Source organism: Felis catus, chromosome C1, assembly GCF_018350175.1.
Source record: "Felis catus isolate Fca126 chromosome C1, F.catus_Fca126_mat1.0, whole genome shotgun sequence".
Lineage (NCBI taxonomy): Eukaryota > Metazoa > Chordata > Mammalia > Carnivora > Felidae > Felis > Felis catus.
The window spans coordinates 177421828-177440879 of record NC_058375.1 but is presented as its reverse complement, the minus strand read 5'-3'; the positions used below and the strand labels follow the sequence as shown (position 1 = coordinate 177440879).

Here is a 19052-nt window from a genome sequence, read left to right as displayed (position 1 = left end):
TTGTGATTTCTCCTTCAGCATTTCATATAAGAGGCAATGGGGATTTGAATTCTCAACACCTGCACTCAAGTTCCAATTCTACCACTTAACACTGGATGAGTAATTTAACCTTTCAGAAGGTTAGTTTCCTCATATGAAAAATAAAGATAAGAGCAACTATCTGTTAGGGTTGTTGTGAGGAGCAAATGAGATACTGCCTTCAGCATGTAATCACTGCTAAATAAGTGTATCAATGCATACTTAATTCTTACATAAAACAGAGCCTACCTCGGGCACTCTACTCCTGGACAATATACCAACTTACATTATTACCACTGTCCACTTTATGTATATATAAAAGTGTCAATCTACTACTTTTCTCAGTTATTTTGTGGGTTTTTGGGTAATTTATTGCTCCACATGAAATTGTTATCTACAAATATCATGACAGCATGGTTTTAGTAACCTTACTAAAAACTACTAAAGGACTCTTCACAGAAATGGTCATTGACCTCCAAAACATTTCTCCCCTTGTTTCATGAACTATATATTTGTGTAACAAAGGGTAAATCATTAAAAACCAAAGTTCTTATAATAACAGCAGAAAGAGATGTGATAATAACAAAATATTTTATCTTATTTGAAATAAGAGATACAGATTCAAAAGTTTTTCCCCAACAAGGTCTTATTTTTCCACTGCAGAACTCATGTTTTCAAAGATTTCATCTACCAAACTTCTTTTCTTAAGCAGTAATTTACTATTTTAAAATTCAAAGACATGAAATGAAACGGAGTCAGAAGCAAATAAATTTGACATCTTGAGATAATCTCATGTAGCTTTATGGTGGGTAAACATATAATCAACATTTTTATTTTTTAATAGTTATTTATTTTGAGAGAAAGAGAGAGAATGTGAGCAGGGCAGGGGCCCAGGTAGAGAGAGAGAGAGAGAGAGAGAGAGACAGAGAGACAGAGACAGAGACAGAGACAGAGAGGGAATGCCAAGCAGGCTCCACACTCTGCGTGGAGCCCAATGTGGGGCTCAATCTCACAACTGTGAGACCATGACTTGAGCCAAAATCAAGAGTAGGACGCTTAACCGACGAGCCACCCAGGCACTGTAGAATTTTTTTAGTATTGAAAAAAGCTTCCTGTCTAGGCCCCTACAAGACCAAAGACACTTGGCTCAGAAGAATGTATGGAATATAATCATTAACAAAGCCAGAATGAACTTTATGCAAGTGTATATAATCTAAGTCTAAATCAAAAGTACACTTTTTTAGCCATTCAGTTTTTCTCTAAGAACTTATTTAGACCTAAAAATCTTTCTCTTTTTAGCGATCTCTCCTTTAAGTTCTGAAGTTCAACAAGGTAAGGTAGTAGAAGACTTGGAAAAGAGAAGCTATCATTTTCCAGGTGACTACCATGTACCACCAATTCCCAACTATCATTTGACATATATTACCTCATTTAATCCCCACCACAAACAACCCTGGGTTTCTCTCATTTTACAGCTATGGACATTGGCTTCAAAGCCCGTGCTCAAACAAGAAAGTCCTAGACTTACATACTTACAAAACTCCTAACAATAAAAAGAGGCACATCTCTTGGATTTTCGTAAGCTGAACGGGTTTAACCCTGATTTATACTGAGTTCCAAATCCAATTGAACTACTTATTTGCTGTGATACTGGACAGACCATTTCATGTTTCTGTCTACTCTGTCTACTCTGCTAACTTTAGAACCATTTTTTTTTTAACGTTTATTTATTTTTGAGGCAGAGAGACAGAGCATGAACAGGGGAGGGGCAGAGAGAGAGGGAGACACAGAATCTGAAACAAGCTCCAGGCTCTGAGCCGTCAGCACAGAGCCCGACGCGGGGCTCGAACTCACGGACCGTGAGATCATGACCTGAGCTGAAGTCGGACGCTTAACCGACCGAGCCACCCAGGTGCCCCAGAACCATTTTAAAGAAGCAAAAATTGATAAAGAACACTTAGCACAATGTTTGGCACACAGATATTACCCAACAAATGTCTGCTACTGATATTTATTAAGTTCCCTTTAAAAGCTACCGGATTATGGGGCGCCTGGGTGGCGCAGTCAGTTAAGCGGCCGACTTCAGCCAGGTCATGATCTCGCGGTCCGTGAGTTCGAGCCCCGCGTCAGGCTCTGGGCTGATGGCTCAGAGCCTGGCGCCTGTTTCCGATTCTGTGTCTCCCTCTCTCTCTGCCCCTCCCCTGTTCATGCTCTGTCTCTCTCTGTCCCAAAAATAAATAAACGTTGAAAAAAAAAAATTAAAAGCTACCGGATTTAACCACAGTAAAATAGAGAACACACTGTTAAGTGACTTACTGCATTTCTATGATATAGCATAGGCAGCTCAGAGATTACTTACATACTAGACATCTTGGGTTTTTAACACTAAAACCAGCAGGACAATATTGACCATACTGGAAGGGAACTGTTCTAGTGGAAAGAACAGTGGAAATCTGGAAATACTTGTTTGTTCATTCATACAAAATCTCTTGTTTGCATAATAGGTTCTAGACTCGGTACTCGATGCCTGGACTCCATGCCTCCTGCCCTTCTAGCAAACAGTCTAGAGAAGGCAAGGACGAAGAGATCCCGAGCGCAGACGCCGTCAGGGAAGGCTTCCCAGAAGGCATGACATCTAGGCTGAGACTTGAAAGAAGAGAAGGCTCTAGGGAAAGAAAGCAGCTTATATAAAAGCCTGGAGGCAAAAAGAACAGGAGGACACACTTGAGAGGCTGGAGAATATTTAACATAGCTCAGGGAGAAACATAGCTCTCAGGGAGAAAATGAACCCGATCTGTGTTTCTGAAAGTCCAATCTGAATGTGATGGGGGCAGTGTACTGGGGGGGCAAGGATGGTGGTAGGGAGACTGGTTAGAAGGCTGTGACCAAGACAGAGAATAGTGGCCTTACAACAGAGAAACACACGAATTCCTAAGATACGGCTTTGGCAACCAGGAGTTTGGTGGTAACATTCTCTAAAGTAATGAATTCAGCACCAAGAAGGAGGCTTGGGAGGGAGCAGAAGGTTGATGAATTCAGTAGGGGACAGGCTACATCTTACCCTCTGGAGACTTCTGTGCAGGTAAGTTTGCAAGGCAGGTTCACGGAGTTGTGAACTTAGGGCAAGAGTCAGGTTGGATAACCACACTAGAGAATTCCAGCTTCTCAACAAGCCCCGGGTGGGGTGTGCCCAGGCCAGAATCTCCAATATTCCGGTATTTTTAAAGGAACTCACAGAGGAAAGAGTGATCTAGTCTTCTTATGTTAAGAACTAGATGTGTGATCCCAGGTAGGAAAGTTAACTTCATTATTCTTCAATGGAGATTTAAACCATCTGCTTTATCTGCCCAGTGGAGATTTGTGGGGATTCCATGAAGTAATGCAAACAGTGACTCTTGGAAAAGCCCACATTGCTATACAAACATACAGTGGCATCACTGTCAGAATTATTCAACCATGAGAATTTGGAAAAGCTGGAAGGGGTAACTTCAAACTCTACATGTATGCGCAAGTTTTTGGGAAATGGACACTGCTCCTTCATTAATAAAGAGACGTAAAAACATGCAATAAGCAATAAACAACAATATCCAAGTAATGAGTGGTCTGTCTCTGTAATGAAGACATTAGTCATTCTGATTTTCTCCCACGGTCTTTGATAGTTCTTAACGGAAAAATACAGGACTGAGGAGCTATCACTACATGATCTAGGTTTCAGGTACCCAAAATATGTGGCTTAGAAATAAAAGTGAGAACATTCCCAAGAAACTGGTGTCTTTCATATTATGTTTGGTGCAGGACTTTTGTTATATGTCTCTCAAGCTTTTTTCCCAAGAACCAGCTGTACCACGCTATGAGCAATTTATCTTCATGTCATATTCTTGGCTGCTGCCATTAATCACAGTGTTCCCTTACTGGTGAGACTCTGATTCTGAGCACTGAGAAAATAAAAGACACAGGGTGGGATGCTGTTCGTGACCTAATTACTCTCATCCCATTGGTCTCCACCCCCATTCCTCCTCAACTTTCCCACCAAATACCGGCAAGCTTTAAAGCCACTGCTTAGCTGTCTTTAAAATGACTTGTTCCAACAGATGTTCTCAGCCTCACACGTGCATTTTCCTTTTTTTTTTCTACTCACACTTTCTATATGAATAGCAGATTGTAATGCTTCTGTTTTTCTGATCCAGAGGGGAAGAGTCTACATCAAATTAGACCAGCTTTCTCTCAATAGCTTAGTAACAGCGTAGGTGGATGTTCTGACCCTCTTCCCTCCCCCTGCCTCCCTCTTCCACCCCCACCCCCCTGGAACTGCTAGCAGATGTTTCCTCTAAGTCTTTCTTCTTCAAAACCCCAATTCTCTGACTTTCTGGACTCTATTAACAAACTGCATTTCTTTCATGCAGTTATCTCTGATTGCTTGGCACTCCCAGCCCACACAGGATCAAGAATGCTGTCACCTCCCATCTCTCTCCCTAGTTTCCAGCAATGTCAGTGAACGAAGAAAACTTACAGATGAGATTGGAACAGTAACCACCATATCCTTCCTCTCTTCCAAGACACTACTTACGACACTGAAGGTAATGACAGGGTTTGTTCTGAGAACATGTTATGTTCTTAATGAAAAAGAAAGGCTATCAACTGAAATCTATTTTAATATTTAAAAAAAAAATTTTTTTTTAATCTTTATTTTGAGAGAGAGACACAGTGTGAGCAGGGGAGGGGTAGAGAGAGGGGGAGACACAGAATCCAAGGCAGGCTCCAGGCCCTGAGCTGTCAGCCCAGAGCCCGACGCGGGGCTCGAACTCATGAACTGTGAGATCATGACCTGAGCCAAAGTCGGACACCTAACCGACTGAGCCACCCAGGTGCCCCTAATTAACATTTTTTAAAAATGAAGGAAAGATATGAGTGCCAGGGACTTTGGCTGTTGGTTTTTCACCTCCTTTAGTTGTCAAGCTGTCTTAAACACACTGTCATAGGTACAGTATACGTAAATCAAGCTAATTTTTCTTGATTTACTCGGTTTAACCTCCTTCCAAAGACAGTGCTTTTCCTCATGCTAAGCATTTAGTTTGACAAATGGTAACGTCTTATATTTAAATACATTTTGTAATTTATGTTGTTATATTTTCTACTCAAAACTTAATTGTTCGGATAAGCTTCCTTGAAACAGAAAATGGTAACTGCCACCCTTTCCCCTTTCTTCAAAGACTTCAGTTGCTATACACGCTTGGCTTTTCATACCAGACTAGCAGGAGAAAAGGTATAATTCTAACAGTGTTTTTATAGCCAAGGTTCATGAGCACCCAGGAAGGTAGTTCTGCTTTGCAGTTTAGGAGTCAGACCTAGATTAGGAGCCCTGGCTCTGCCACTAGATAGCAATGTGGCAACTTGAGCAGGCTCCTGAGACTTCACGGGTGTCTCCTTGGCTATACACAGAAATCATAAAGCCTCCATATAATGAGAGACAGGAAGGTTTGTGATCATGAATTTCAAATGCCTAGCAGGGACAGGCATACAATACATTCAGGAAAAAGCAGTTATTTTTCTAAGTGTCCCAGAGCTTAGGTTTGGGGTTTCTGATGAAAAAGGAAAGAATAAACATAATTCATTTTTATTTTAGCTGAAAGTGGATTTACACAAAGGGTTGTATTCCAGGTGGACAAGTTATTCATCTAGCCTTGACAGGAGAAATATTCCCAAGCCTTGCTTACTAACCTACAGGGTTGAAGAGGTGCCTTCCCTAGAGGCTCCACTGAGTTACCCTAAGGCCTCCCCAAGCTAGCAACCTTTTTCCTCTGTCTCCACTTCATTATTCTAGGAATTACAGAAAGAAAGTTCAAGATCTTTATGTTGTTTTGTTTTTTTAATTTTATTTGAGAGAGAGAACATGCAAGTGGGGCAGAGGGACAGAAGGAGAGAGAGAATCTTAAGCAGGCTCCACACTCAGTGTGGGGTGGCCTGACCCGGGGCTCCATGCCATGACCCTGGATCATGACCTGAGCTGAAATCAAGAGTCAGATGCTCAACTAACTGAGCCACTCAGGCGCCCCTAAAATCTCTAGGTTTTTTAATGTCAAACTTTCCCTGTAGAAAGGAGTGCTACTTAAGGACAACAGATTATGCTGAGTACTTTACTACAATATGTATCCTGTATTAAACAAAAACAATCAAATAAATAGCTAACTATCCTTCAAGGGGAACAACTGGGATGCTTGGGTGGCTCAGTCTGTTGCAAGTCTGACTCTTGATTTCAGCTCGGGTCAGGATCTCCCAGTTCCTGAGATCGAACCCAGAGCCGGGCTCCATCCTGACAGCAAGAAGCCTGCTTGGGATTCCCTTTCTCTCTCTCTCTCTCTCTGACCCTTCCCCACTTGCACTGGCTCACACTCTCAAAACTACCATTACAAAATATCTTTTTTTTTTTTCTTTTTTTTTTCAACTTTTTTTTTTTTTTTATTTTTTTTATTTTTGGGACAGAGAGAGACAGAGCATGAACGGGGGAGGGGCAGAGAGAGAGGGAGACACAGAATCGGAAATAGGCTCCAGGCTCTGAGCCATCAGCCCATAGCCCGACGTGGGGCTCGAACTCCCGGACCGCGAGATCATGACCTGGCTGAAGTCGGACGCTTAACCCGACTGTGCCACCCAGGAGCCCCTACAAAATATCTTTAGGGTGGGAGGGAGGGGAGGGTGGGTGATGGGCATTGAGGAGGGCACCGGTTGGGATGAGCACTGGGTGTTGTATGGAAACCAATTTGACAATAAATTTTATATTAAAAAAAAATCTTTAAAAGGGAACAACTCACTACATAATAAGAGGAAAAATAACAGACAAGGATTTTAAAACTTCTAGCCAATCCTTCACAAACAGCTCAGGAAATTACATAATTCAGCAACAAGAAAACACTTTTGTTTAGTTTCGTTAGTTTATCCTAATGCACTGATAATGGCACACAAGAAATTTTTTCTTTCCCTTATGTGTCTATTTGTGATGTCATTTCTATTTTATCTACTGACATTACATTTCTTTTTGTTCATTATAAAAATTATCTTTTTTAAGGGGTGTCTGGGTAGCTCAGTTGGGTGAGCGTCCAACTCTTGGTTTTGGCTCAGGTCATGGTCTCAAGGATCCTTACTTTAAGCCCTGTGTTGGGCAGGCAGGCTCTGTGCTGACAGTGCAGAACCTGCTTGGGATTCTCTCTTCCTCTCTCTCTGCCCCTCCCCTGCTCATGCACTCTTCTCCCTCTCTCTCAAGAAAAATAAATAAGCTTAAAAATTTTTTTCTTAATTATCTTTTTAAAATGAAAAGAAGTCAGCAACTTGGCATGTATGCCAATTGGTTACTGTCAAGGATTTCAGAAACATGAAAATTAAAGATTAAATTCTCATTCATATGGACCTAGTAATTAGTAATCTGCTATAATTTACAATGTGCTATTAAGGTTATCTTTATAGTATATTCTTTTAATAGAGAATTAGTAATTCAAATGAAATAAGAAACACTATGTTCAAAGAATTCTAAAATCTTTCTAGTTGTACTTATGAAGTCCTTGGTGTCAGTCATATTCTGAACAAACTGTTCTCACTGTTCTCTAAAAATGCACAGGATTTTCTCCTCTGTGTCTTTGCCCATGCTAGATAGACTACCTTTGTGATGCCCCTCTACCCTCCACCCCACATCTTTACCTTCTGAAATCCTACCCTTATTTTAAAACCCAGCCCTGGGGGCGCCTGGGTGGCGCAGTCGGTTAAGCGTCCGCCTTCAGCCAGGTCACGATATCGCGGTCCGGGAGTTCGAGCCCCGCGTCGGGCTCTGGGCTGATGGCTCAGAGCCTGGAGCCTGTTTCCGATTCTGTGTCTCCCTCTCTCTCTGCCCCTCCCTCATTCATGCTCTGTCTCTCTCTGTCCCAAAAATAAATAAACGTTGAAAAAAAAATAAAAAATAAATAAATAAATAAAACCCAGCCCTGGGTGGCTCAGTTGGTTGGTTGAGCGTCTAACTTCAGGTCATGAACTCGCGGTTCATGGGTTCGAACCCCGCATCGGGCCCTGTGCTGAAAGCTCGGAGCCCGGAGCCTGCTTTGGATTCTGTGTCTCCCTCTCTCTCTGTTCCTCCTCCGCTCACACTCTCTTTCTCAGAAATAAATAAAGATTAAAAAAATTTTTTTTAAATAAAATAAACCAGCTCAAACAGTTATCTACTCAACAGAGCCTCCCTTAATCTCCCCTCATGCCAGAAACTCTCCCCTTCGCAGTAGCCACATAGAAAGTAGATCTAGACAAAGCGTTAATACTTGATGAAAAGTCTTGTATACTATACAATACTCCTTCTGTCCCTCTACCCCACTTGCACGTTCTCTCTCTCAAATAAAATTAAAAATTGTATAGGTTTGTTCCTTTTGGATCATTTGAACAATTTTTTTTGTATAGTATCTGAAGCTAACCCATCTTAAACATTACTTAAGACCTAATAAGAGGTTGATTACAAATGTAAGCACAACGTTTTAAATTCTTCCCTTCTTCAAGAACCACTGCTTTAGGCTAAAGTTTTTAAGAAATCAAAGATGCTTAACCATGGCCATTCATTATTTCATCTAACAGACTTTATTAAGTGCCTATTAAGTGCAAGGCACTATTATAAAATCTGAGTATAAAGTAGTGGACAGATAAGAGCTGTACTCTCATCTAATGGGGAAGACTGATAATAAAAATAAATACATAATAGTTTCAGGTACCAGTAAGTGCTATGAAAACAAACAAACCAGGAAAATGAGCCTGAATGTGATTTTGAGGTAAAGGTGCCCTTTTAGAAAGGGAAGCAGGTATGTCAGAGCAAATTCTCAGCTATGAGCTAAAGCCAGGTGAAGAGCTAAAGATCTAGGTAGGGGAACAAACAGTGAGTGATGAGGCACAAATGAGTTTGGCATGTTCCAGCAACAGAAAGTGGGTCAATGTAGCTGGGACACAGTAAGAATGGGGAAGTGTGGTAGCAGATGAGGCCAGAGATACAAAGTTAGAGTCAGATCATAGAGGATCTTAGATGCCTCAGGAAAAAGTGTAGATTTTATTCTAGGTACAGTAGAAAGCCCTGGAAAGATTTAAGCAAGGAAGGGATTTATCTTTGTTTCTTTCTTTTGTAATTGGTTTTTTTTTTTAGTTTTTATTATTTTTTTATTTTTGACAGAGCACAAGCAGGGGAGAGGGGGACAGAGGATCGGAAGCAGTCTCTACACTGTCAGCAGTGAACCTGATGTGGGGCTCGAACTCACTAACCGTGAGATCATGATCCTAGCCAAAGTTGGATGCTCAACCGAGACACCCAGGTGCCCCAGGATTTATGTTTTTAAAAGATAACTGTGGCTTTGGTATGGCTGAAAGATTAGTCCAAACAGATGCTTAGTTAAAATAATGAGAGAATTTAGGATAGCAAACATAGTTTATTTGTTTGAACTTGAAATTAAATAAGGGATGGCTAAGAGAATTAATGACCCCCTCCCCTCCCCCCCTTGTCAATCCCCTGCCCAAGAAAAAAAGGAAGGAGCTCTCTGACTTCAAATTTCTACTCTGCTTCAGACTGGCCTTTAAAAAGTATTTATTCCAAATTAAGGAACAGTGGTTTTGAAACCATTCTATAGTTCTGACAGCCCTAACAAAAGCTCGTTTTTCTTGCTCAACTCCCACCTTACCTCTTGCAAGCCTAAAATCTGAAGGGACAGCCTCAACCACAATCCTCTAAGAGGCTTAATTATAGGCAAGTCTCCATTACTTGCAGCTACTAAATTGTCATTTCAGATTGTTAATATAAATAAACCTTGGCTCCTCTAAATGTATTTGATAAGATGACTAAATGATGTAAATAAGATTATAAAAGAAATCATTTGGAGCCCCTGGGTGGTTCAGTTGGTTAAGTGTCCGACTCTTGATTGTGGCTCAGGTCATGATCTCACAGTTTGTGACTTCGAGCCCCACATTGAGCTCTGTGCTGATGGTGCAGAGACTGGTTTGGATTCTGTCTCTCCTTCTCTCTGCCCCTCCCCTGCTTGTGCTCTCTCTCTCTCAAAAAAATAGATAGATAGATAGATAGATAGATAGATAAAGTTTAAAAAAAAAAAAAAAGAAAGAAATCATGTAACCAGGAGAGTTTTAAATCTACAAGCAACACCCACCGACATATCAAGCTGTAATAAAATGACTGGACATCAATCTCATCATTGTTTTCTAAGAATTTCTTCAGTTTCCTAGTTCAAATTAGATACTTCAAAGCAACAAAATTCTATATTGTTTTAAAGATTCCAAAATTCACATTTTTCACTTGTTCATGGAATATCCTTTTTTTTTGGTTTGAATTAGTAAATAAACATTATTAGCATGAAAATATATAATGCATAATCTTACCTCCACTTTAATTCTCTTCGGAGATAATTCATCTCTTTCTCCACATTTTGACCTGAAGAGAAAAACTTGAGAAGGTAAAAAATTTTATCCTGAAGACATCTCAATCTATAAACTTCCACCAAAACATATACCACTGGAACCTTTACACTGGAAGTAAGAGATTCATAGTGAACATGGACATAATAAAGAAGAGACTTTTTATCACTTCTAAATAAAATTAGAAAAATACGCAGACACACTTATACACTTTAAGAGGCCACTACCTAAGAACTACCCACAAAGAAATTACTTAATAAATATGTAATGATCACATAATGAAAAAGAAAAAAAAATCAAGGAGGTTTACACTGCATGATATCCTTTTATGAATCAGTAGAAACACTTCAGGATAAAATGTCCAGTGGCTCTTTAAGATGAATGCTTAAGGCTACATAAGATTAAAATACATTTTGTCTATCTATTGAAACTACAGAGGCATTTTCCCTTGACCTACAGATCCCTCTTCTGGGAAATCTCCCAAAGGTACCTACAAATATTTGAAATACTATGGCCACTTAAACTACAATAAGCCATCAATTCTAAGTTATCCCTCAAAATAAAGACGTTAAAATGTAAAAAAAAAAAAAAAGTATATCTCAGAACCAACAAAATACGTATGATGTTATCTATTATGGTGCTATTTATAATGATAAAAGACTAAAAATAACTCTAGTATCCATCAATAGGGGACTGGTTAAATAAATCATGGTATATCCACACAATGCAATACCATGCAGATGCAAAAAATAATGCTAGATGTGTACGTACTAACACAAGATCTCCAAGATATGTTAAAAGCAAGATATAGAATAATGTAAATATATGCTGCCTATTGTTTTTTGGAAAAAAGGTAAAAATGAGAAAATATATTTATATTTGTTTGCAAGTGCATAAACATACACTAGAAAGCTGAAAAAAAAACCTAATAAAACCATTTACACACTGAGGAGAGGAAGAGGGTAAAAAGACAAGAACCAGAGTGCAACTTTTTTATATTACATATTCACATAGTTTTGACTTTCACATGATGTAAAAGTCTTATATATTTAAAAATATATTTAACTTAAAAAAACATATAAATGTACATACTACAAGAAATAGCTAAAAACTGTTGAAAGCAGCTGCCTCTAAGATGTGATGTGGTACTCAGAAGGGGGAAGGCATGGAACAGAGAAACTGCTGAGTTTCATCATAAGCCCTGTGTACTGCATGACTCCCTAAATCCTGTATACCTATTACTCTGATTAAAGCAAATCATTTAAATAAAGCAATCAGAGAGGCGCCTGGGTGGCTCAGTCAGTTAAGCATCCGACTTCGGCTCAGGCCATGATCTTGAGGTTCATGGGTTCAGTCGGGCTCTGTGCTGACAGCTCAGAGCCTGGAGCCTCCTTTGGAGTCTGTGTCTCCCTCTCTCTCTCTGCTCCTCCCCCGACTCGTGCTCAGTCTCTCTCTCAAAAATAAACATTAAAAAAATTAAATTAAGCAGTCAGAAATTTTGTAGAATACAGTGAAAAAAATAAATATATCACTGAATCAGCTCTTGATTAGCTTGTTCATTTAGTCTGCAGAATTTTACTTTGTGTCAGTTTGTAAACATGTGGGATCTCTCTTTAGGCAGGGTAGCAAATGAGGCTGCTAGGAGCTAGGGGGAAATCATGACAATGACAGCAAATGCCTACAACAGTGGTTTTTCAATCTGGAGCAGGCACCAGAATAATCTGAGATACTTGTGAAAATGTGGATTCCAAGGTTCCATCCCGAAACTGTGATTTATTAGGGCCGGGGAGGGTGCTCAGGATGTGGTTTCTGAATACACATTCAATTACTCCAATGCCAGTGGTCATTGGCATCTCCTCAGAGAAGCAGTCGCACACACAACTGATGGTCAACAAGAAGTTAGGGTCCATGTGGAACCGAAGAATACAATCAAAATGGTACTACAACCATTTTGCTTAGGGTTTAAGTGAGGATGAGATAAGAGGAATAAGATATTTATATCAAATTTTAAAGCCACACTGCTTTTTAACAATTAAGTTTTTTATTTCAAATATTCCATATTGCACTTCCATATTTTACATGTCCATATTCCACATCATCTGGTATCTTTCAATTTTCCCTTAAATACTCATCAATGGAGTCTTTTTTTATCTATTCTGCTAATCTCATTAGCTTGCAAACACCCTGCAGCAAAAGGAACCCCTTTGCTTCCTCAGAGAGTTCAACAAGTTCATATGGTAAGTGAGTATACAAAAAAGCCTACACATGCTGACTGACTAAATCCCATCCTCACACTCAAAACCAAAGCATCTGTGTGCGAAGAACGTCTAAAACCACTACCAGAACGCTGCTGTAATACTAGGGAACTGTCTTTCAAAAGAAAGACAAAAGAAGATTTAAACAAAACAAGAAAAACCACTTTAGCAATGTCTGGAAAAATGTCCTACTCCCATAAAGCAATGTAAAAATATTGCCAATTAGTTAGACACTTACTTGGTGGTTCTGTAGGTATATTTGTAGGTGACTTCTCGAGAAATCTGCCTAGCCAGGGCAAATAGTTCATCTCTTCTCGTCAGCAGGGCGTTATCCTTCACACAGAGCTGAGCAGCCGCTTCATTAACAGTGAGCTGTGGATCCAAAACCAAGTTTAAAAGTTATAAACACCCTCATTTCACCAGTGTGAAAAATGCTTCACTTAAGGATATAAAAATGTCAGGTCATTATGTAATGAGATCGTAATTTATAAAAATCAGGATGGGCCTTTCTTTACTCCTTATTAGTCCTAATGCCTAATTTCACAAGAAAATCACATCATCTACCATCTCTCAGGACTCAAATTAATCAAAACAGTCATCTTGGTTTTAGGTATTTATATGCTTAAAATACTTTTGTTTAGGTATGAGAATTTATAGAAAGTAAGCAAAATAAAATAAAAATAAAAAGTAAAAAATGTTCTGTATCTCATTTTTATGAAAAGCCGGGGATAGGATATGATTTGGTGATAACATTCCCCTAACTAAAAATGAGTATACATGGTCTGACATATTTTTCAAAGTGAACGGATATAAAAATTCTTAGAAATGAATAAAAATTAGATGACTGGAGTTAAATATTTATCAAATCACTTAGTACCAGAGTTATCACAAATTAGGGCCAAAAAGGAAAATCACTGTCTTGGAGTCAGTAATTCTCTAAAATTCATCGAATTCTACTTTTTCATCAAAGTGTTAAATAATGCCAATACAGAGTTGCTACCTGACAAAACATTCTGTAATGAAATTTAAAGTAGCAAATGTTACCTTTTAAATTCAAAACCTATTAATTTTTTCATAAATCAGAAAAAGTTTTTTTCACATAATTTTACCAACTTAAATTGATGGAGGGAACTGGGAAGAGGTATATCACAGTTGTTTAAAAAGCAAGAAACATGCTGGTTCTGCACATGACTGATGGCAAGATGAGAATGGGATGTAATGGCAGACAGATCTGAGAGGAGTCTTGCTCCATCACTTAGCATCTGTAGGACTTTGGGCATGTAAAATCTTCTCAGAGCCTCAGTTTTCTCAGAGGCAAAAACAGGATAATCAAAACGGGAACTACCTCAAAGGATTTTAACAAGAGATAAAGGAGACACACGTGGCACAAAGTTGTTCTTAGTTCTTGGTTTCCTTTCATGAAAAGGCAGGCATTTACTTCCTCCCTACCCAGGTATCCCACTTTATTCATAAAAATCTTCTGCATTTAAATTTTCAAAAATAGAAGCAAAAGAAGAAAATAAATGCAGAATGCACACCTTCCATCTACTAACATTTTAATGTATATTGTCTACTATCTGTCTGTGAACATATAAACATACACGTGAATATAGATTTGCAATTGCCTTTTCTCACATACGCTACATTTTTGTACATCATGTATTAAGGCAGAAAGGTGGTTTGTTTACATCAGCACCTGGCATGTAAACTGATAAATGAATTTAAGTATTCTTTTGATCTCATTTTTACTAACTAGAAATATTCCATTATAGTTAAGAGTAATATATTATTTAAATCAACCTCACTCTGAACATTAAACTCCCCAGTTTTTCATATACTACAAAGAAAGCTGCAAAGAACATTCTTTTTTTTTTTTTTTTTAATTTTTTTTTTTTCTTTAACGTTTATTTATTTTTGAGACAGAGAGAGGCAGAGCATGAACGGGGGAGGGTCAGAGAGAGAGGGAGACACAGAATCGGAAGCAGGCTCCAGGCTCTGGGCCATCATCAGCCCAGAGCCCGATGCGGGGCTCGAACCCACGGACCGTGAAATCGTGACCTGAGCTGAAGTCGGACGCTTAAACGACTGAGCCACCCAGGCGCCCCAGAACATTCTTAATTGTATATCTCTGCACACATATTCAATTATTTTCTTGGAATAAATTCCTATGAATAAATTCGTAAGGCCACAAAACATACTACATTTTAAAACTTATATATTTCACCAAATTACTCTCCAGAAAAATTGCTCCAAATCATAACGCTAGCAACAATTATATGAAGATCCATTACTCAGAATTAACTAACACTGGTTATTTTATTTTAAAAGCTTTACCAATTTAATGTATTTTCAGTGACATTTGATTATAATTCACATTTCTTTAACTATAAAACTGAACCTTTTTTAATGTTTTTAAGTTGTTTTAAAATCTGCTTGCTCGTGGCAGTTGCCTGTTTCTTCTATTGAACTATTTTGTTTCTTATGGACTTCAGGAATTCTTTACGCATTAAGAACATTAACTCTTCATGTGCAGAGGTATTTTCCTTTTTCAGTTTATCATCAGCCTTATAATTTTTGTCTTGGGTGCCAAGCATAGAAATTCCGTTCACACCCTAATAATACATAAATGTTTTCCTGTAATTTAGTCTAACAGCTTTATTTTTTCCACTTAAGTACTGAAACCATTTAGAATATGTTATGATAGGGGAGCCTGGGTGGCTCAGTCGATTAGGCATCCGACTTCAGCTAAGGTCATGATCTCACAGTCCGTGAGTTCGAGCCCCGTGTCAGGCTCTGTGCTGAAGCTCAGAGCCTAGAGCCTGCTTCAGATTCTGTGTCTCGCTCTCTCTCTGCCCCTCCCCTGCTCATGCTTTGTCTCTCTCTGTCTCAAAAAAAATAAAAAACATTAAAATAAAAAAAATTTTTAAAAAGAATATGTTATATGATATAAATTACATACCTTACATCCTCCTCCCCAGATTTCCACCTGTAATTTACACTGGCTTATTCTCAAATAATTTTGCTACTGACAATGTTATAATAAGCCCAAGTATCCTATTTTATTTGTAATGTTTATTTATTTATTTTGAGAGAGCCAGTAAGTGAGCAGGGGAGAGGCAGAGAGAGAATCCCAAGCAGGCTCTGCACTGTTAGTGCAGAGCCCAAAGCGAGGCTTGAGCTCATAAACCACTGTGAGATCAGGACCTGTGTCTAAGTCAAGAATTGGTTGCTTTACCAACTGAGCTCCGCTGGGGCACACCCTCCCCCCCAACCCCAGGCTTCCTATTTTAAATCCACAACTGAATAGGAGAGCATAATAGAAGCAATGTATTTTCAGTCTTCTCCCCTCTTCCTAAAGAATCATCAATAGACCAATTTCTTCCCTAAGTGCTTTTGAAAGGCACAGTGTTAATGGAGCTAAAAGTGAAATATACTTAAAGAATGATTTCCTAAATAAATTAACTTCAATTTTGGCTTAGTAGTAGCTACAATGACCTTGAAGTCCTTCTCAAGCTCCTTCTTCTGTAGCCTGGTCTTTCCTGTATTGATAACCCTAAATTAGTATGGAGAACTTCTGATTGTCATTAAGATATTTTAGTTGACAACACTTTAGAGGTACCACCTTATGCACAACCAGAGAAAATTACCTTTCAACATAAACTGAAAACAGTATTTGGTATTCTTTCCACCATCCTATCAGGAACCAAAAAAGCAAACAAACATAACACATCCTTCGTTACTTGAATTCAGGCTTAAAAGATAAAAAAAAAAAAAAAAAAAAGTAGACTGAGCACTCCAGGCTCTTAGGGAGACCTCTGGTATTAAAACTGAGGTTGCAGAAATAACTATGGCCCACTCCAAGTTATAATAAAAAGCTGACTCATCAAGGTTACCCCTCAAAAATGTATTTTCTGTCAGTGTTTTCTAGACTTCATACTAATTAATAATTAAATCAATAAATATTATGATATATTTCGAAAACTTATACAAATACTCTAATACAGTAGTTACTGCAGTACCATACTAGCTTTTTAAAAATTCCAAGTGTCTAATTTTGTTAAAAGTATAAAATATTCTAATTGTTTACTTCCTCCAATTCCTCTTTTTGTGGCTAAAAACACCAAAATTCCATTCAATCTTGATGTAAAATATTTCTTGAAGTTAGCTTTCTAGCATTTATAACTAGACTTAAAATTTCCTTTACTGGTAGTTAAAATTATAATCTTTAACAATCACATGATTTGACTTTCCACTGAGTATTGTTAGCATAAAAATACCATGAGAACGCTGTGTGATAGGGAGGCTCAAAAGGCATTCAAGGCTTTCATTTTCCAGCACAGGGAGGGACTGACTGGCCCCCTCAAAGGAAACAAGTAAAAAATGTTGGATGAAATGGAGGGGAAAAATATCTTAAATGCATCAATAAGCCAGCAAGACAACAGTAAGGGTTAGTCAGGCTCAAAGGAATGAAGACAGTATCTCAAAGGAGTAAGTTGAGGACAGTTGCTAAACCAGATGACCCTGAGTTTCAGTCTTCACAGCCTGAAGTGTGGGAACATCTCTCTGGGAAGAGAAGAAGAAAAACGCAGGATCCACTAAAGGTGAGGCATCTAAGACCCCTCCTCCACAAAGCTGAAATCCCAAAGCACTACACACCCACTATTAGCCTGAATTAAAAACACACCTGTACTCCCAGGAGAGTGCTGGGGAAATTACCTGTCTTGACCCTTGTTACTATGAGTGGGAGAAAACAGAAGATACTCTCTGGAGATTTCGTAACTCCAAATCAGCCCTCACATGATTTTTAGCCCTAATTCACACTAAGTGGGCTGAGAATTTTTTTCAGGGGGTCCCAGACTTGTATTGCGCAGAAAACAGGTGCCTGGTAGAAGCAAAAGCAAATAACCTCTAGGAGAATCCATTTTCTTCCCAGACCTCCAAACATTCCCACAGTTCCAAGAAATATGAATGGTAGAAATCATAAAACATCCAAAGAAACAAGGCATCAAAAGTAATAATCAGCAGAAATGACAGCAGAATGAGCTCTCAAAGATTTCATTTAAAGAAATAAAAAGAGTTGAAAACATGACATGAATAATACAGTAAAGAAAAGACCAAGAAAAACTGAGAAATCAGGAGAGAAAAAAACCAGGGAGAGGCAAACAGAAGATTTCAAAAGCAGCCAGTAGTCAGATGACCACTGACTTGCAAACATAATAATGAAAACCAAAAGCCAAGGAAGTATTTTCAATTACTAAGGGAAGATAACAATATAGAATTTGATACCCAGAATAAACAGCAGTTAAGAATGAGGGCAAAATTAAGCTATATTCCAGTGGTTGGGGTAGGTCAGTAGGCTTTCATTAAGAAATTCTACAATATGGGGCGCCTGGGTGGCTCAGTCGATTAAGCTTCCGACTTCAGCTCAGGTCATGATCTCGTGGTTAGTGAGTTGGAGCCCTGAGTCAGGCTCTGTGCTGACAGCTCAGAGCCTGGAGCCTGCTTCGGATTCTGTGTCTCCCTCTCTCTCTGCCCCTCCCCCGCTCATACTCTGTCTGTCTCTCAAAAATAAACATTAAAAAAAAATTTTTTGAAGAAATTCTACAACATGTACCTCAAGCTAAAGGAAACTTAATTCCAAATAGTAAACCTGAGATCTGAAGGGCAGGATAGAAATATAAAGTAAGGGAAATGAATTCAAACTATTAGTCATTATAATAAATGTAAAAAGGTCAAATATTACAGTGAGAAGACAAAATTTGACTCGATTTTTTTAAGAAATCCAACTATTGGTATTTACAAGAGATGTAGGTAAAACATGGATTCAGAAAAACTGAAAGTAAAAGGATGCAGAAAACATAAAGCAATTACTAACAAAAAGAAAGCACATGTATTTATATTAATATCAAACAAAATGGGCTTTTTTTTTAATATTTATTTTTTGGCAGAGCGCAAGCGGGGGAAGGGCAGAGAGAGGGGGACAGAGGATCTGAAGCAGTCTCTGCACTGACAGGCTGTCATCGCAGACTCCAATGTGGGGCACAACTCACAAACTGCAAGATCATGACCGGAAACAAAATCTGATGCTCAATGAACTGAGCCACCCAGGTGTGCCCAAAATAGGCTTTTAAAGCAAAATGTGTTATTAAAGATTGATATAGTTACTGCAAAATACAAAGAGAAACAGACAACTCCACAATCACAGTAGGTGATTTTCACACAAAAGTCTTCCTGATAGAGCAAGCAGACCGAAATGAAATGAAATGAAATGAAATGAAATGAAATGAAATGAAATGAAATGAAATGAAATGAAATGAAATGAAACGAAATAAAACAAAATAAAAT

At 38.6% G+C, this 19052-nt stretch overlaps 1 protein-coding gene and 1 long non-coding RNA gene across 5 annotated transcripts in view; one reads left to right on the top strand and one right to left on the bottom strand.

The window, feature by feature from the left end:
* Positions 1–19052, bottom strand: part of NAB1 (NGFI-A binding protein 1) — a 43587-nt gene that overhangs the window by 9065 nt on the left and 15470 nt on the right. For all 4 annotated transcript variants that reach the window (XM_045034153.1, XM_045034154.1, XM_045034152.1 and 1 more), the window contains 2 exons: positions 12946–13079; positions 10417–10468 (listed from right to left, as the gene is read on the bottom strand). In XM_045034153.1, the coding sequence (XP_044890088.1) occupies positions 10417–10468; positions 12946–13079 (186 nt within the window). The remainder of the gene's footprint in view (positions 1–10416; positions 10469–12945; positions 13080–19052) is intronic.
* Positions 995–3613, top strand: LOC123379218. Its single transcript, XR_006583440.1, has 2 exons — positions 995–1395; positions 2523–3613. It is a non-coding gene; the product is annotated as an uncharacterized LOC123379218 (long non-coding RNA).